We start from the raw sequence: 18,368 nt of genomic DNA, 5'->3' as shown, positions 1-18,368 counted from the left end.
TAGTAACAGGGATATCGAGGAGCAGATAGGGAGACAGATTCTGGAAAGGAGTAATAATAAGTGTTGTCGTGGTGGGAGATTTTACTTCCCCAAATATTGATTGGCATGTCCTTAGAACAAGGGTTTTAGATGGGGTGGAGTTTGTTAGGTGTGTTCAAGAAGGTTCCTTGACACAATATGTAGATAAGCCTACAAGAGGAGAGGCTGTACTTGATCCAGGATTGGGAAATGAACCTGGTCAGGTGCCAGATCTCTCAATGGGAGAGCATTTTGGAGATAGTGATCACAATTCTATCTCCTTTACCATAGCATTGGAGAGGGATAGGAACAGACAAGTTAGGAAAGCGTTTAGTTGGAGTAAGGGGAAATATGACACTATCGGGCAGGAACTTGGAAGCATAAATTGGGAATAGATCTTCTCAGGGAAATGTACGGAAGAAATGTGGCAAATGTTCAGGGGATATTTGCGTGGAGTTCTGTGTAGGTACATTCCAATGAGACAGGGAAAGGATGGTAGGGTACAGGAACCATGGTGTACAAAGGCTATTGTAAATCTAGTCAAGAAGAAAAGAATTTATGAAAGGTACAAAAAACTAGGTAATGATAGAAATCTAGAAGATTATAAGGCTAGCAAGAAGGAGCTTAAGAAAGAAATTAGGAGAGCCAGAAGGGGCCATGAGAAGAGCAAGAGGATAAGACGTGAGAGAATAGGACCAATCAAGTGTAACAGTAGAGAAGTGTGTATGGAACCGGAGGTAATAGCAGAGGTATGTAATGAGTACTTTGCTTTAGTATCACACTATGGAAAAGGATCTTGGTGATTGTAGGGATGACTTACAGTGGACTGAAAAGCTTGAGCATGTAGACATTAAGAAAGAGGATGTGCAGGAGCTTTTGGAAAGCATCAAGTTGGATAAGTCACCGGGACCAGACAAGTTGTACCCAGGGCTACTGTGGGAGGCGAGGGAGGAGATTGCCGAGCCTCTGGCGATGGTCTTTGCATCATCAATGGGGATGGGAGAGGTTCTGGAGGATTGGAGGGTTGTGGATGTTGTTCCCTTATTCAAGAAAGGGAGTAGAGGTTGCCCAGGAAATTATAGATCAGCAAGTCTTACTTCAGTGGTTGGTAAGTTGATGGAGAAGATCCTGAGAGGCAGGATTTATGAACATCTGGAGAGACATAATATGATTAGGAGTAGTCAGCATTGCTTTGTCAAAGGCAGGTCGTGCCTTATGAGCCTGATTGAATTTTTTTAGGATGTGATTAAACACATTGATGAAGGTAGAGCAGTAGATGTAGTGTATATAGATTTTAGCAAGGCATTTGAAATGGCTAGCATGAGAGGGCATAGTTTTAAGGTGCTTGGAAGCAGGTACAGAGGAGATTCCAGGGGTAAGTTTTTTCTTTTACACAGAGAATAGTGAGTGTGTGGAATGGGCTGCCTGCGACAGTGGTGGAGACGGATATGATACGGTATTTTAAGAGACTCCTGGACAGGTAAATGGAGCTCAGAAAAATAGAGGTTCTATGGGTAACCCTAGGTTAAATTACCTATGGCACAATACAGGTCCTTCAGCCCACAAAGTTGTGCCGAACATATCCCTACCGTAGAAATTACTAGGGTAATTTCTAACTTAAGGAAATGTTCACCACAGCTTTGTGGGCCGAAGGGCCTGTGTTGTGCTGTAGGTTTTCTATGTTCTATGAATATAATTGAAGTACCGCAGTATGCAAAATCAAAAATTAACCAGTTACAGTATCTTGGTGATACCGTTTATTGGAGTGACAAAGTGAAAGATCTGCTTGCATCTGTAAGTTCTGACGTCGATACTGTGCTATTATTTGATTCAGTTCAACGTGTGTGTAACCTCTTGGATAATAAGATTTCTTCACATTGACCCTGTTAGTGTTGGAAATGCAACTAATTTTGAATTTGGAAAAGAGAATGTTGTACAACTAGCAAAAAAGTATTCAGCTAATACAGACTATGATGTCAGGATTGCCTCAAAAATATTGCATCAATACTGTGATTTCAAATATGTTATTTCTGAGAAAGTTGAGACTAGCTCAGTTAAGATGTTCACTGATATGGTGAACTACCTGCTTAGAAATGAAGAGTTTGAAGAACTGTCCCTTCTTGTTGACATTAGAACATTTCAAGCTTCATGTGCTGATTGCGAATGAACGCACATTCAATTTTATGAATTCAATCAAATGCAGATCCAGAAAAACTATAAGTGGAACATTTGGATGGTCTAATAAGGATTAAGACAGATACCTTAGGGATGTTCAAGAGACTCTTGGGTAAGTCCATGGATGATAGAAAAATGGAGGGCTATGTGGGAGGGAAGAGTTAGATTGATCTTGGAGTAGCTTAAAAGGTTGGCCGCCGCAGGGCCTGTACTGTGCTGTAATGTTTTTGTTCTTCCTCCGGATAACGCCTCCCTGAAAGTGACAAGTGGATAGGATGGTTCAGGTGGCTCGCTTGTCTTCACAGCAAAGGGTGTCGAACCAGGCGGTCAGGTTCCAACGGCAGAAAACTACATCTATTTCTGGTTGCCCCATTACAGGAAGGATGCAGAGGCTTTGAAAAGGGTGCAGACGATAGGGGAGGCACAGTAGCACAGTGGTAAACGTTATCCTATTACAGAGCTAGCAACCCAGCTTCAATTCTGTAAGGAGTTTGTGTGTTCTCCCCGTGCTCGTCTAGGTTTCTGCCCGGTGCTCCAATTTCCTCCCACATTCTAAAGACGGACAGGTTAGGAAGTTAATTGGTCACATGGGTGTAACTGCGTGCTGCAGGCTCATTGGCTTGGAAGGGCCTGTTATCCTGCTGCATCTCGAAGTAAAGCAATAATTAAGTTTACCACGATGCTGCCTGGCTTAAGAGACGTCTGAGCTACAAACTTGGGTTGTTTTCTTTGCAGAGGCTGAGGGGAGATCTGTTAGAATTTCATAAGGTTATGAGAGGCATACAGTCTTTTTCCCAGGTAGAAATGGCAAATTGTGAAGCAAACATCAGGAAATCTGCAGCTGCTGGAAATTCAAGCAACACACACAGAATGCTGGTGGAACACAGCAGGCCAGGCAGCATCTATAGGGAGAAGCGCTGTCTTGGCCCGAAACATCAGCTGTGCTTCTCCCTGTAGATGCTGCCTGGCCTGCTGCGTTCCACCAGCAAATTGTGAAGAATGTGTTCAGGCAGAAGAGATTTTGTTGAATTCAGTTTTGTGTTCAGCAGACATGGTGGGTTGAAAGGCCTCGTTCCTGCCCTGTGTTCTATTATATGGAAGCAGTATGGATAGGATGGCAGAGAGATGATGGACTGAAGAGCCTTATGAAACTCAATTCCCTGCTTATAGTCTCTCATCAACCTTGTCCGCAGGGATAGCTTATTTATGGAAACACATTCCCTCCGGGAGACTCTGGAAAATGGTGAGGAGATGGAAGAGTTAAGCCTCCACCTCAGGGGGTTAAGGTGGGGGGGGGGTTGTCTCCCCATCTGTGATGTCACCCCTCACCCTAACCCCCTACCCATAGTCCCCACACCCTCCCCAAATTACCACCACAAGCTTCAGACTTGAGACAAGGAGGCAACAGAGTTCAAATAAATATTTAGTATTTTTCAAACGAACACGCAGCTAAAGTTTTGCACCAGTTCCAATGTTTTGGCACATCCAAAAAGAGAAAGGATTCGAACACGGCTGATGGGGAAACGAGAGCGTGCGAAAACCGGAACGGCACGGCACGCCCTCAACAAGGAACATGCTGCTTTCGCTATCACAGTACCAGAGAGGTGGTAACTGGGCGGCTGGTCTCTGCACTGGGGGTGGAGGGGGGTTCTCCATTGTCAGTGGAAGGGGTGCACTGAACCACAGGGGCTCCCTCTCTCTCACAGACACACACAACCTCACAGTCTACCTCGTTATGATCTTGTCTGCACTTCCCACCTTATTCTGCAATGCTATTGTTTTACCTTGTTCTACCTCAGTGCACTGTGTAATGATCTGATCTGCATGAACACTTCTCATTGTACCTGTGATAATAATAAACCAATTCCAATACACGTACAGAACGAAGGAGAGAGACGGGGTGGCAGGAAAGACACACACACGCACACACACACACACACACACACACGCACACACACACACACACACACACACACACACACACACAGTCCAAGGGAGACCCACACAGATGTAGGCACTCACATGTATACACATAGATACTCACACATGCCTGCAGACACACACACACACGCACGTCCATCGCGATGTGAATAGCAGAGACACAGGAGACTGCAGCTGCTGAATCTGGAGCAGAAAACAAATTGCTGGAGGAAGTCAGCATCTGTGGGGCCGGAGGGATGGTGGCCGACGCTTCGGGTTGAGACCTCGCTCCAGCGCTGAGCACGTAGAGGGGTGACGGCAGGTGAAAAGAGGTGGATGGGCAGGGTGAAGACAGGGGCTGGCAGATGACGGGTGGAACCAGGTGAGGAGGGGGATGATGGGCAGATGGAAAGGAAGGATGAGGGGGATAGTTCGGCGATCTGAGCTGGTGGGAAACAGGTGGACACAGACAGGGGGAGAAAAGGTGCTGAGACCAACAGAGCCAGTTGTACACAACATACACACTCTGGTTAAGAAGTAAAAGGTTGAGCATAGCAAGTAGGAACAAATGAGAACAAGAAATGCAAGAGAACACTTAAAGCAATCAGGAAGGCTAAAAGGTGAGGGAGAATCCCAAGGGATCCTACAGTTATTTAAATACAGATAAATACTTAATACACATATTTAAAGAGCAAGAGACAAGTTGGTTTTCTGGAAACCCACGTGTAGAGCCAAAAGAGATGGGAGAGATCTGAAATAAACTTTTGCATCTCTATTTACTCAGGAAACTGAATCTACAGAAGTGAGGCAAAGCGACATCGACTTCACGGACAATGCTCAGATTACAGAGCAGGAGGAGTTTGCTACCCTGAGGCAAATCAGGGTGGATAAATCCCCAGGGCCTGGCATGGTGTTCCCTCCGACCCTACTGGAGGTAAGTGCAGAAACTGCCAGGGCCATAGCAGAGATATTTAAATCATCCTGAGGGCAGGTACCGAGGATTGGAGGACAGCCAGTGTTGTTCCACTGTTCTAAAAAGGCTCTAAACAGAAACCAGTACATTATAGGCCAGCGAGTCTGACATCAGTTGTGGGAAGGTTACTGGAAGGTATTCTAAGGGACCGGATAGACAAGTATTTGAACAGACGCTTACTGATTAAGGATAGTCAGCAGGGCTTCATGTCTAACCAATTTTATAGAGCTTTTTGAGGAAGTTACGAGGAAAGTGAATGAGGGCAAGGCAGTGGAGGTTGTCTACATGGACTTTAGCAAGGCATGTGACAAGGTCCCACGTGGGAGGTAGTAAATTGGAGTAGACATTGGCTTTGTGGGAGAAGGCATAGAGTGGTGGTAGATGGTTGCCTCTCTGACTGGAGGCCTGTGACTAGTGGAATGCCACAGGGATCGGTGCTGGGTCTGCTGTTGTTTGTCATCTATATCAATGATCTGGATGATGGCATGGTTAACTGGACCTGCGAACTTGCAGATAACACCAAAATTGGGATGTAGTGGACAGTGAGGAAGACTATCAGAGCTTGCAGAGGGATCTGGATCAGCTGGAAAATGGCAGATGGAATATAATACAGACAAGTGTGAGGAGGACCAACCGGGGTACACAGTCGGGCACTGAAGAGTGTGGTAGAACAAAGGGATCTGGGAACACAGGTCCGTAATTTGTTGAAAGTGGTGTCACAGGTAGCGAGGGTCATAAAGAAAACTTATGGCACACTGGCTCTCATAAATCAATGCTTTGAGTACAGGAGATGGGATGTTATGTTGAAGTTGTACAGGACTTTGGTGAGGCCTGATCTGGAATCTTGTGTGCAGTTTTGGTCACCTACCCAAAGGAAAGATGTAAACAAGGTTGAAAGAGCACAGAGAAAATTCACAAGGATGTTGCCGGGTCTGGAGGACCTGAGTTATAAGGAAATGATTAAATAGGTTAGGACTTTATTCCTTGGAATGTAGAAGATTGAGGGGAAATTTGATAGAAGTATACACAATTATGAGCGGTATAAATAGGGTAAATGCAAGCAGCCTTTTTCCACTGACGTTGGATGTGACTACAACTGGAGGTCATGGTTAAGGATGAAAGGTGGGAAAGTTAAGGGAAACTTCTTCACTCAGAGGGTGGTGAGAGTGTGGAACGAGCTGCTGGCACAAGTGGTGCATGTGAACTCGATTTCAACATTTAAGAGGTCTAGATAGGTACACGGATAGTAGGGGCATGGAAGGCTATGGTCCTGGTGTAGGTCGATGGGAGTAGGCTGTTTAAATGGTTTCGGCATGGACTAGATGGGCCAAAGGGCCTGTTTCTGCGCTGTAATTTTCTGTGCCTCTATGACTCGGATTTCACACATTAGCAATGTGGGTGTACTATATATAGACAATAAGCACACAGGCATGTACAGAATACATTCCGTGGCACATTTATGCAGAGAACACACTCAGCACGTGTACGTGTGCAATATCCACACTACAATCATGTGCACGAGCTTACACACGGAATTCAAATGCACTTACATGAGCTCTCTCTCTCTCACATACACACCCACGTTTGTTCATACAGCAGTCCCACACAATAATAATGTACCATGTGCACACAGCAGGGATGTGTGTGCAGTACAACAGAACACACTAATGCATCCAACACACACACAAAATGCTGGAGGAACTCAGCAGGTCAGGCAGCATCTATGGAGGGGAACAAACAGTCGATGTTTCGGGCCAAAACCCTTCATCAAACTGGCAATGGAGGAGGAGGAAAACAAAATAAGAAGCTGGCAGGTGAAAGGTGAGGGGGAAGGTGGGTGGGCGAGGGAGGGATGAGGAAATAAGAAGCTAGAAGGTGATAAGTGAAGGAAGTTAAAGGCAGAAGAGAAAGGAATCTGATAGGAGAGAAGAGTGGACCATGGGAGAAAGGAACTGAGCAGAGATACCAGAGGGAGGTGATAGGCAGATGAAGAGAAGGGATGAGAGAGGAAGCAGAATGGGGGAATGGAAAGAGAGAGAATGAGGGGGCGGGGGTGGCAGTGGTGGAGAAATGATTGGAAGTTAGAGATATTGATGCTCATACCATCACGTTGGAGGCCATTCGGAGTGAATATGAGGTGTTGCTCCTCAACCTGAGCTTGGCCTCATCCTGGCAGTAGAGGCGGCCATGGACAACTCCATCCCCAACTCTGCAAACCCCTCTCACAACCCTCCCCAACTCTGTAAATGTTCCCTGCACTCCTCCCCAACTCTGCCTTCACTGGCCCCTACACTCCTCCCTATCTCTGTAACCCCCTCCAGCTCCTACACCCCTGCCTGTCTCTGAAACTCCCTCTAGCCCCTACACCCCGCACTAATCATACCAGTTACACGAAGCTCACTCTGGAGATGTTGGACCAACATTCCTCTGTCTTTTCCATCTTCGTGTTACCTCACAGGTTGGATGAATCTGTCTACACCAACTTCTTCATTTCTTGTCTCCTAGCAATGTTGCCTTCAGTCTGCTGGTTCCTAAACTATACAGTATTTAATGTTATCCCAAATGTCCTGGCTCCTTGGCCCCAAGAGCTAAACTACCACATGGGGATTCATCAAGTCTGAAGTTGGAGGTTAAATTTTTATGGGGAGAAGGTGGGAGAATGGGGTTGAACAAAACCTGCCATGGTAGAGCAGACTGATGGCCGAATGGCCTATTTCTTCTGCTAATGTATGTTCTTACGGTTCTAAACTATGTGACAGTAGTCTTGAGATGTCAAAGGTGTTTATATTAATACTAGCTTGTTATTGGAAGCTGAGACCACCAGAGACTGTGAAGATAAGCTCTATAATAACTCACATTAAGAGGAACACAGCACTGGTGCAGTGAGATTTGTCTCCCCCCCCCCCCCCCCCCATTATGCACTCCACAGTTAGGCTAGTCAAGTTCAAGGATATTCATCCCATCGTCTCATACTGACCCACTCAGTACCAGTGGTCACCAAGCAGTTCCCCACCCTCCTCAGCCAACTGGAAACACAACTCTCCTTGGCTTATTGCCGACCTCTCCATCAGACAACTCCACACTGTGACCAATCTTCAGCTTCTTTCCAACTACTGACTGAAGTTCTCCAAGTCAAATGAAGAGTAAACCTGCCTCCCCCATTGTGATAAATCTTCCCATTAAGTTTCTCCGAAAGCAAGAGAGGACAGCAGTCTCCAATTCTGAAGAAAACCTGAGGTCAACCCAACCCTCAACAAAGGACATCTCTCCACTTCAGTCACAAGGTTCACATCCACACTCAACCTTCAGACAGTGACTGAGACATTAGGGTTAGGACTCTGGGGTTCTGATTAGTGTTCCAGTGTTAGAGTCAGGGTTAGGGCTCTGATTCAGATGTAGGGTTGTGTGTAAGGTTAGGAGTATGATCTCGGGTTCTGGTTCGGGTTAGGAGTGTAGGATTAAGGTTAGGGTTCTGGTTCGAGTAGGGTTCTCAGGCCAAGTTCAGGAGTAGGAGTGACAGATGAAGATTGCGTCCTCTCCCTGTGCGAGACCAGCGTCATGACTAAAGAGGAATACATTCAGCAGTTTCTATGTAACGGTACGCGCTGCTCTTTGTGCACACACACACACACAGCTCAGAAACATGCACAATATCGGCCAAAGGAAGGTTCACATTTCCTTCGAGACACCGCAGTGGGCAGCTGGTGTCTCCGGCTTGGTGAAGCAATGGCCCTGAAGAGGAAGGTGGCATTGTCCCAAGGGAAGTTTCTCTCCTTGTATAGAGCAGATGGTGACTGCAACATCTCCTGGGAGGTGTGAAGCTAGATGGAAGTGTTTGAGAGGATTGTGTATGGAAGAAAGTGGATGTCTGAGGCACCACTTCCCTTCCCTCATCCAGCACTCCCTCCCCTCCCTCTATGAGTTTTTAACCACTCTTGCTTGAGTTAGGGTTATCATCCGCACTGAGTCCAAGGTCAGTTCCTGTGTAGTTGCTGAGAGTCCTGATCTCCTTCCCTAATCACAGGATACAAGGGACAGTGGAATGAAATATCCCCTGGAAATGCATGTCTCCAATCTGGGAGCGTCGATCTGTAGGATGGGAAAGGACGTGGTTGCAGAAGGGCCAAAGACCCAGTTCAGGCATAAATATATTAAATATCTTCTGTAAATACAAGTCCCACATCGACGGCAGGCCCTTCCCTGGGACACTGGGTTTAGGGAGACTCCCCTCCCCGCAGGTCTTCTCCTCCGCTGCCCAGCAGACTGAGACCCTCCACTTTGCTCCAAAGGCCTCCCCAGTTGCCTCACACTCGGACTGCAGGGGTGGAGGAGGTGAGGGGCACCGTGGAGCCACAGTCATAGTCCACGTCAATCATGGTCTGTGCATTGGCGCCTGGCGATGTTCCGGCTTGGCGCTCCCGGAAGTTCTGAATGTAGCTCTGTGAGAGAAAGGAGAGTAGAGAAAGTTGACACAGGGGACTTCATTATTCCATTCCTGGCCTTCCCCCACCAGTCACTGGGATCTCCTGTAAATACCAACACACTCCCATGAATCCCTTGTAAACACCAGCACCTTCCCCTGGATCCTCTGTAAATAGTGATACACTCCTGGGGAACCCCCGTAAATACAAACACTCACTGAAATCCCCTATAAGTAAAAGCACATTCCCCAAGACCCTCTTAAATACCAACACCCTCCCGGGATCCTCTGTAAATACCAACACTCTCCCTGGATCCTCTGTAAATATCAACCTAATACCTGGGACTTCCCGTAAATACCGACACCCTCCCTGGATCCTCTGTAAATATCAACCTAATACCTGGGACTTCCCGTAAATACCAATACCCTCCCTGGACCCTCTGTAAATACCAACACCCTCCCTGGACCCTCTGTAAATACCAACACTCTCCCGGGATCCTCTGTAAATACCGACACCCTCCCTGGATCCTCTGTAAATATCAACCTAATACCTGGGACTTCCCGTAAATACCAACACACTCCCTGGATCCTCTGTAAATACCGACACCCTCCCTGGATCCTCTGTAAATACCGACACACTCCCTGGATCCTCTGTAAATACCAACACCCTCCCTGGATCCTCTGTAAATACCAACACCCTCCCTGGATCCTCTGTAAATACCAACACCCTCCCTGGATCCTCTGTAAATACCGACACCCTCCCTGGATCCTCTGTAAATACCGACACACTCCCTGGATCCTCTGTAAATACCAACACCCTCCCTGGATCCTCTGTAAATACCAACACCCTCCCTGGATCCTCTGTAAATACCAACCTAATACCTGGATCCTCTGTAAATACCAACACCCTCCCTGGATCCTCTGTAAATACCAACCTAATACCTGGATCCTCTGTAAATACCAACACCCTCCCGGGATCCCCCGTAAATACCAACACTCTCCCGGGATCCCCCGTAAATACCGACGCACTCCCGGGATCCCGTAAATACCGACACACTCCCCGGGACCCTCTGTAAATACCAACACCCTCCCTGGATCCTCTGTAAATACCAACACTCTCCCGGGATCCCCCGTAAATACCGACGCACTCCCGGGATCCTGTAAATACCAACACCCTCCGGGGACCCCGTAAATACCGACACACTCCGGGGATCCCCCGTAAATACCGACGCACTCCCCGGGACCCCGTAAATACCGACGCACTCCCCGGGACCCCGTAAATACCGACACACTCCCGGGACCCCGTAAATACCGACACACTCCCCGGGACCCCCCATAAATACCGACGCACTCCCCGGGACCCCGTAAATACCGACACACTCCCGGGATCCCGTAAATACCGACGCACTCCGGGGACCCCGTAAATACCGACACACTCCGGGGATCCCCCGTAAATACCGACGCACTCCGGGGATCCCCCGTAAATACCGACGCACTCCCGGGATCCCCCGTAAATACCGACGCACTCCCGGGACCCCGTAAATACCGACACACTCCCAGGACCCCCCGTGAATACCGACACACTCCGGGGACCCCCCGTAAATACCGACACACTCCCCGGGACCCCCCGTGAATACCGACACACTCCGGGGACCCCGTAAATACCGACGCACTCCCGGGATCCCCCGTAAATACCGACGCACTCCCGGTACCCCGTAAATACCGACGCACTCCCGGGATCCCGTAAATACCGACGCACTCCCCGGGACCCTGTAAATACCGACGCACTCCCGGTACCCCGTAAATACCGACGCACTCCCGGTACCCCGTAAATACCGACACATTCCCCGGGACCCCGTAAATACCGACACACTCCCGGGAACCCCCGTAAATACCGACACACTCCCCGGGACCCCGTAAATACTGACACACTCCGGGGACCCACCGTAAATACTGACACACTCCCCGGGGCCCCGTAAATACCGACACACTCCGGGGACCCCCCCGTAAATACCAACACACTCCCCGTGACCCCCGTAAATACCGACACACTCCCCGACACCCCTCGCAGACACCAACACTCTCCCCGACACACCTCGCAGACACCGACACTCTCCCCGACACCCCTCGCAGACACTGACACAGTCCCGAGGGACACTCTATATACCAACACACTCCTCAGGACCCCTGCAAATGGCAGCACACTACCCCAGATCTCCTTCATGTACCGGGATCTCTTGTAATTATCAATAAACACCCCAGGTCCCCCTGTAAATACCGACACACTCCCCGGGACCCCTGTACATACTGACACACTCCCCAATTTCTACAGGAAAATACTGTAGATATATACGAGACTACTCATGTAGATACCGATAGTATTATCTTGTGTCGTACATCAGGTACTTCGCGGTTAATGCTTACAGGGAAGTATTAAGGTGAGGTTTACTTTGAGTCTGACTCCTGGAGTGTGTGATGGGACAGTGTAGAGGGAGCTTCACTCTGTCTGACCTCAAGAGTATGTGATGGGACGGTGTAGAGGGAGCTTCACACATTGTCTGACCCCAGGAGTATGTGATGGGACAGTGTAGAGGGAGCTTCACTCTGTGTCTGAACCTGGGAGTGTGTGATGGGACAGTGTAGAGGGAGTTTCACTCTGTGTCTGACTCTGGGAGTGTGTGATGGGATGGTGTAGAGGGAGCTTCACTCTGTGTCTGACCCTGGGAGTGTGTGATGGGACAGTGTAGAGGGAGCTTCACTCTGTGTCTGACCCCGGGAGTGTGTGACGGGACAGTGTGGAGGGAGCTTCACTCTGTCTGACCCTGGGAGTGTGTGATGGGACAGTGTAGAGGGAGTTTCACTCTGTGTCTGACCCCGGGAGTGTGTGATGGGACAGTGTAGAGGGAGCTTCACTCTGTGACTGACCCTGGGAGTGTGTGATGGGACAGTGTGGAGGGAGCTTCACTCTGTGTCTGACCCTGGGAGTGTGTGATGGGACGGTGTAGAGGGAGCTTCACTCTGTGTCTGACCCTGGGAGTGTGTGATGGGACAGTGTAGAGGGAGTTTCACTCTGTGTCTGACCCCGAGAGTGTGTGATGGGACAGTGTAGAGGGAGCTTCACTCTGTGTCTGATCCCGGGAGTGTGTGATGGGACGGTGTAGAGGGAGCTTCACTCTGTGTCTGACCCTGGGAGTGTGTGATGGGACAGTGTAGAGGGAGCTTCACTCTGTGTCTGACCCTGGGAATGTGTGATGGGACAGTGTGGAGGGAGTTTCACTCTGTGTCTGACCCTGGGAGTGTGTGATGGGACAGTGTGGAGGGAGTTTCACTCTGTGTCTGACCCTGGGAATGTGTGATGGGACAGTGTGGAGGGAGTTTCACTCTGTGTCTGACCCTGGGAATGTGTGATGGGACAGTGTGGAGGGAGTTTCACTCTGTGTCTGACCCTGGGAGTTTGTGATGGGACAGTGTAGAGGGAGCTTCACTCTGTGTCTGACCCTGGGAGTGTGTGATGGGACAGTGTAGAGGGAGCTTCACTCTGTGTCTGACCCTGGGAGTGTGTGATGGGATGATGTTAAGGGAGCTTCACTCTGTGTCTGACCCTGGGAGTGTGTGATGGGACAGTGCGGAGGGAGATTCACTCTGTGTCTGACCCTGGGAGTGTGTGATGGGACAGTGTAGAGGGAGCTTCACTCTGTGTCTGACCCTGGGAGTGTGTGATGGGATGATGTTAAGGGAGCTTCACTCTGTGTCTGACCCTGGGAGTGTGTGATGGGACTGTGTAGAGGGAGCTTCACTCTGTGTCTGACCCTGGGAGTGTGTGATGGGACAGTGTAGAGGGAGCTTCACTCTGTGTCTGACCCTGGGAGTGTGTGATGGGATGATGTTAAGGGAGCTTCACTCTGTGTCTGACCCTGGGAGTGTGTGATGGGACAGTGCGGAGGGAGATTCACTCTGTGTCTGACCCTGGGAGTGTGTGATGGGATAGTGCGGAGGGAGATTCACTCTGTGTTTAACTGTCCTGTTCCTACCCTGTGAGCGTTGGCGAGGGACGAGGGAGGAGGGGGTGCGGAGCCCGGAGGGAGTGGCGAGGAGGAGGATGAGGATGAGTTTTGCATTGGTACGTTCCCGTGAGACAGGGAGGTTATGGAGGTACAGGTGAGCGTTGGCGAGGGACGAGGGAGGAGGGGGTGCGGAGCCCGGAGGGAGTGGCGAGGAGGAGGATGAGGATGACCTTGTACGATCTAACCCTTGTGGGACGAGGGAGGAGGGGGTGGCGAGGAGGAGGATGAGGATGAGTTTTGCATTGGTACGTTCCCGTGAGACAGGGAGGTTATGGAGGTACAGGTGAGCGTTGGCGAGGGACGAGGGAGGAGGGGGTGCGGAGCCCGGAGGGAGTGGCGAGGAGGAGGATGAGGATGACCTTGTACGATCTAACCCTTGTGGGACGAGGGAGGAGGGGGTGCGGAGCCCGGAGGGAGTGGCGAGGAGGAGGATGAGGATGACCTTGTACGATCTAACCCTTGTGAAGGTCCTGCAGCCCCTGCAGATGGGATGGGAGGGGCGAACATTGGAAGATAAATCAGACTCATACAGGCCCTTCAGCCCAGCTCATCTTTGCTGGCTAAGATGCCCATTTAAGTTGGTCCCATTTGCCAGCATTTAATCCAGATCCCTCTCAACCTTTCCTGTCCATGTACCTGCCCAAGTGTCTTGTAGACTTTGTTCCCTTCGACATGGTGAACGAGTGAAGCCTGGAGAGGCTGACTCACCGGGGAAAGCACATCTCCATCGTAGCGGCGGACAGGGTTGGGTTTCCTGCGATACGCCTGCTCCTGGTACGTCCTCCGCTGTCTTCTCTGCTTTCTCTTGGCCTCCCTCTGTCGTATTCTCATCAGCTGTACCCGCCTCTGTCTCCTGTTAATAATGACTGGTGTGTCGTGGGGTGCGATAGGAAAAGAAAGGTGTGGTGAGTTAGTGTCTTGGTGCATTGCATCCATCATAGAAGTCAGTGTTTAACTAGGGTCACACTCTCAGGGAGACCAATCCCACCAACAATATGGCCCCGCGTTAAAGTGGGATCCCACATACTTAGAAAGTAAAACATTACAGTACAGGAAATGGCCTTTTAGCGCTCAATGTTGTACTAAACCAGTTAATAAGCATCTAACTAAACTACTCCCTTCTGTCTGCATTTTCTGCCCAGTCATGTAAGAGCTTTATAAATGCTCTATCATATTTGCCTGTTTCAGAAGGAAAAAAAGATAAGCTTATTTGCCACATTTACATCGAAAGCTACAGTGAAATGTGTTGTTTGCATCAAATCAAATCAGTGAGGATTGTGCTGGGCAGCCTGCAAGTGTTTCTGGTGCAAACACAGCAAGCCCGCAGCCCACTAACCCTAACCTGTAGGGCTTTGGAACGTGGGAGGAAACCGGAGCACTAGGAGGATACCCACACATTCACGGGGAGAAAGTACAAACTCCTCACGCACATTTGCGGGATTGAACCTCGATTACAGCTGGCATAAATCATTGCACAAACCGCTATGCTACCACATTCCAGACACCCACCACCCCCTGTGTAAAAAACCCTGCAAATCTCCTCCTCTTACTTTAGATGCATTCCCTGACATTTATAATAAGAAACACAACATATACTTTGTACAAAAGTAGAATACTGAGGTACAGTTCATGGGCTCATCAACTTCAGAAATCTGACGGTGGAGGGGAAGAAGCTGTTCCTGAATCACTGAGTGTGGACCTTCAGTTTCCTGATGACAGTAACAAGAATAGGACATGTCTATTCTACTGAGATTAGATTTGATTAGATTCACTTTATTGTCATTGTGCCGAGTACAGATACAAAGCCAATGAAATGCAGTTAGAATCTAACCAGAAATGCAAAGAATAGCGTTATTTACAAAATAACTGTGAACAAAAAGTAAGTGCTACAGCACACAAATATAAAAGTACTGTGACAGTACGATATGGGTGCAATACTGCTTAGCGCTGTGATGTGGGGTTCAGCAGGGTCACAGCCTCAGGGAAGAAGCTCTTCCTGTGCCCGCTGGTGTGGGAGGGGAGGCTCCTGTAGCACCTACCGGATGGGAGGAGAGTAAAAAGTCCACGGTTAGGGTGAGATGCATAATAACCATCTAAGCTTCTCATAATTTTATAAGCTTCTACCCGATCTCTTTTCAGCCCCCATCGCTCCAGAGAAAACAACCTCTCTTTATACCTCATAATCTCTAATCTGGACAGCATCTTAGTGAATATCTTCCACATCCTCTCCTAAGCCTCCAAATCCTTCCTATCATGGTGTGACCGCAACCAAATACAATACTCCCAAAGAGGTCTAATAATATAACTTGAATGTGAACGATGAAATTGATCTTGTTTGCAATCGAATCCTGAGGGGGAACTGACTCCTGGGCATTGTACGTTCTCCTGAACACCTTGGAAACTCAGCCAACTCCATCCATCACAGGCACAAGCCTCCCCAGCACTGAGGACATTCTCAGGAAAGTGGCATCCATTAGTAAGGACCCTCACCATTTATGAAATGCCCACTTTTCATCAGGAACGTTAGGAAGGAGGAACAGGAGCCTGAAGAGACACACTCAAGGATTCAGGACAGATTCTTCTCCTCCGCCGTCAGATTTCGGAATGGTCCATGAACCCATGGACACGGCCTCACTATTCTTATTGTGCATTACTTCTTTTTTTTATTTCTTACTATAATGTAGAAGCTGTAAAACCTGGGCCTCCACACCCCCCTCTACAAATGGACCTTTGACTTTCTCACCGGGAGACCACAGTCTATATGGATCGGAAATAACATCTCCACCTCGCTGACAATCAACGCTGTTGCACCTCAGGGAGGTGTGCTTAGCCCACTGCTCTACACCCATCACTGTGTGGTTAGGCACAACTCAAATACCATCTATAAATTTCTCAATAACTATTGTCGGCAGAATTTCAGATGGTGATAAGCGGTGTACAGGAGCGAGATAGATCATAAACGCAAGAAATTCCAGATGCGGGAAATCCAAAGCAAAGCATACCAAATGCTGCAGGAGTCAGCAAGACAGGTGGCATCCAAGGAAGTGAACAAACAGTTTTGGGCCGAGACCCTTCTTCAAGACTGGGAAGCCAGGAGGAAGAAGACGAAGATAGCCAGAAGGTGATCGGTGAAGCCAGGCGACTGGGAAAGGTCAAGGGCTGGAGAGGAAGGAATCCGATAGGAGAGGAGAGTGGACCAGAGGAGAAAAGGATGAGGAGGGGACCCAGGGGGAGGTGATAGGCAGGTGAGAAGAGGTAAGAGGGCAGAGTGGGGAATAGAAGACGGAAAGGGGTGGGAATTTTTTTTTAAACCGGAAGGAGATATTGATAATCAGGTTGGAGGCTAACAGACAGAATACAAGGTGTAACTCTTCCACCCTGAGGGTGGCTTCATCATGGACTGACATGACAGAATGGGAATTGGAATTAATATGTTTGACCATGGGTAGCTCCGCTTTTGATAGATAGAGGTGCTCTAGTCCCCCAGTTTACAACGGGTCTCACCAATGTAGAGAAAAGGCTGCATTGGGAGCACCTGATACAACAGACAACCCAAGGAAATTCACAGGTGAAGAATTGCCTCACCTGGAAGGACTGTCTGGTTCCTGAGTGGAGGTGAGGGAGGAGGTGAATGGGCAAGTATAGCACTTTGGCCGCTTGCAGGGATAAACGCCGGGAGAGAGATTAGTGGGGAGGGATGAACGGACAAGGGAATCACGGAAGGAGCAATCCCAGCGGGAAGCAATGAGTTGGGGAGGGGGAGAGGTAAAGATGAGTTTGGTGGTAGGATCCCTTTGAAAATGGCAGAGGGTGTGGAGGATGATATGTTGGATGCGGAGGCTCATGGGGTGGTAGGTAAGGACAAGAGGAACTCTCATCACTGGGAAGATGGGTCGAGGGCAGATAGCTGGGAAACGGAGATGCAGGCGAGGGCAGCATCAATGAAGGAGGAAGGGAAACCTCATTCTTTGAAGGAGGAGGACATCACTGATGTCCTGGACAAGGGAGCCCCATCCTGGGAACAAATGCAGCAAAGACAAAGGAACTGAGAAATGAGAATGGCATTTTTACAGGAGACAGGGTAGGAAGAGGTATCGTCAAGATATACAGGGGACAGGATGGATCAGAGGAGTTCAGTTGCTCGTGTGCTGTTGCAGCAACAACTTTGCAATCAACGTCACTAAAAGCCAAGGAACTGAAGTCAGGGAAACACACACCAGTCTTCATTGAGGGATTGGAAATGGAAAGGGTGAGAAGTTTCAAGTTCCTGGGTATCAAGATCTCTGAGAACCTATCCTGGGCACAACATTCTGGTGCAATTACAACAAAGGCACATCAGTAGCTATATTTCATTAGGAGCTTGAGGAGAATTGGTATGTCACCAAGGACACTTGCAAATTCCTTTAGATGTATTGTGGCGAGCATTCTAACTGATAGCATCAGTGTCTGGTGTGGAGGGGCTACTGCACAGGGTTGGAAAAAGTTGCAGAAAGTTGTAAACTCAGCCAGCTCCATCATGAGCACCACCCTCCCCAGCATCCAGGACAACTTCAAAAGCTGATGCATTAAAAGGGTGGCATCCATCATTAAGGAATCCCATCACCCAGAACATGCCCTCTTCTCATTGCTACCATCAAGAAGGTGGGACAGGAGCCTGGAGACACACACTTCATCATTTTAGGTACAGCTTCTTCGTCTCTGCCATCAAATTTCTGAATGGACAATGAACCCAGGAACACTCCCTCAATATTATCTTTTGCACTACTTATTTAATTTATTTTAATCTACAATACAGTCG

The 18,368-nt window shown here is 48.8% G+C and overlaps 1 protein-coding gene across 11 annotated transcripts in view; it reads right to left on the bottom strand.

Annotated features, from left to right (window-relative positions):
• Positions 1 to 3,603: 3,603 nt before the first annotated feature.
• The window catches only part of tmem198ab (transmembrane protein 198ab), a 103,909-nt gene continuing 89,144 nt past the window's right edge, over positions 3,604 to 18,368 (bottom strand). For 10 of the 11 annotated variants that reach the window (XM_073046210.1, XM_073046212.1, XM_073046208.1 and 7 more), the window contains 2 exons: positions 14,207 to 14,436; positions 3,604 to 9,525 (listed from right to left, as the gene is read on the bottom strand). In XM_073046210.1, coding sequence (XP_072902311.1) covers positions 9,391 to 9,525; positions 14,207 to 14,436 — 365 coding nt within the window. In that variant the 3' untranslated portion in view covers positions 3,604 to 9,390. The remainder of the gene's footprint in view (positions 9,526 to 14,206; positions 14,437 to 18,368) is intronic. The other variant, XM_073046217.1, reaches the window with a different exon arrangement.

Source organism: Hemitrygon akajei, chromosome 5, assembly GCF_048418815.1.
Source record: "Hemitrygon akajei chromosome 5, sHemAka1.3, whole genome shotgun sequence".
Lineage (NCBI taxonomy): Eukaryota > Metazoa > Chordata > Chondrichthyes > Myliobatiformes > Dasyatidae > Hemitrygon > Hemitrygon akajei.
Note: the sequence above shows the minus strand (reverse complement) of the source record. Positions and strands in the feature narration are given on the sequence as shown.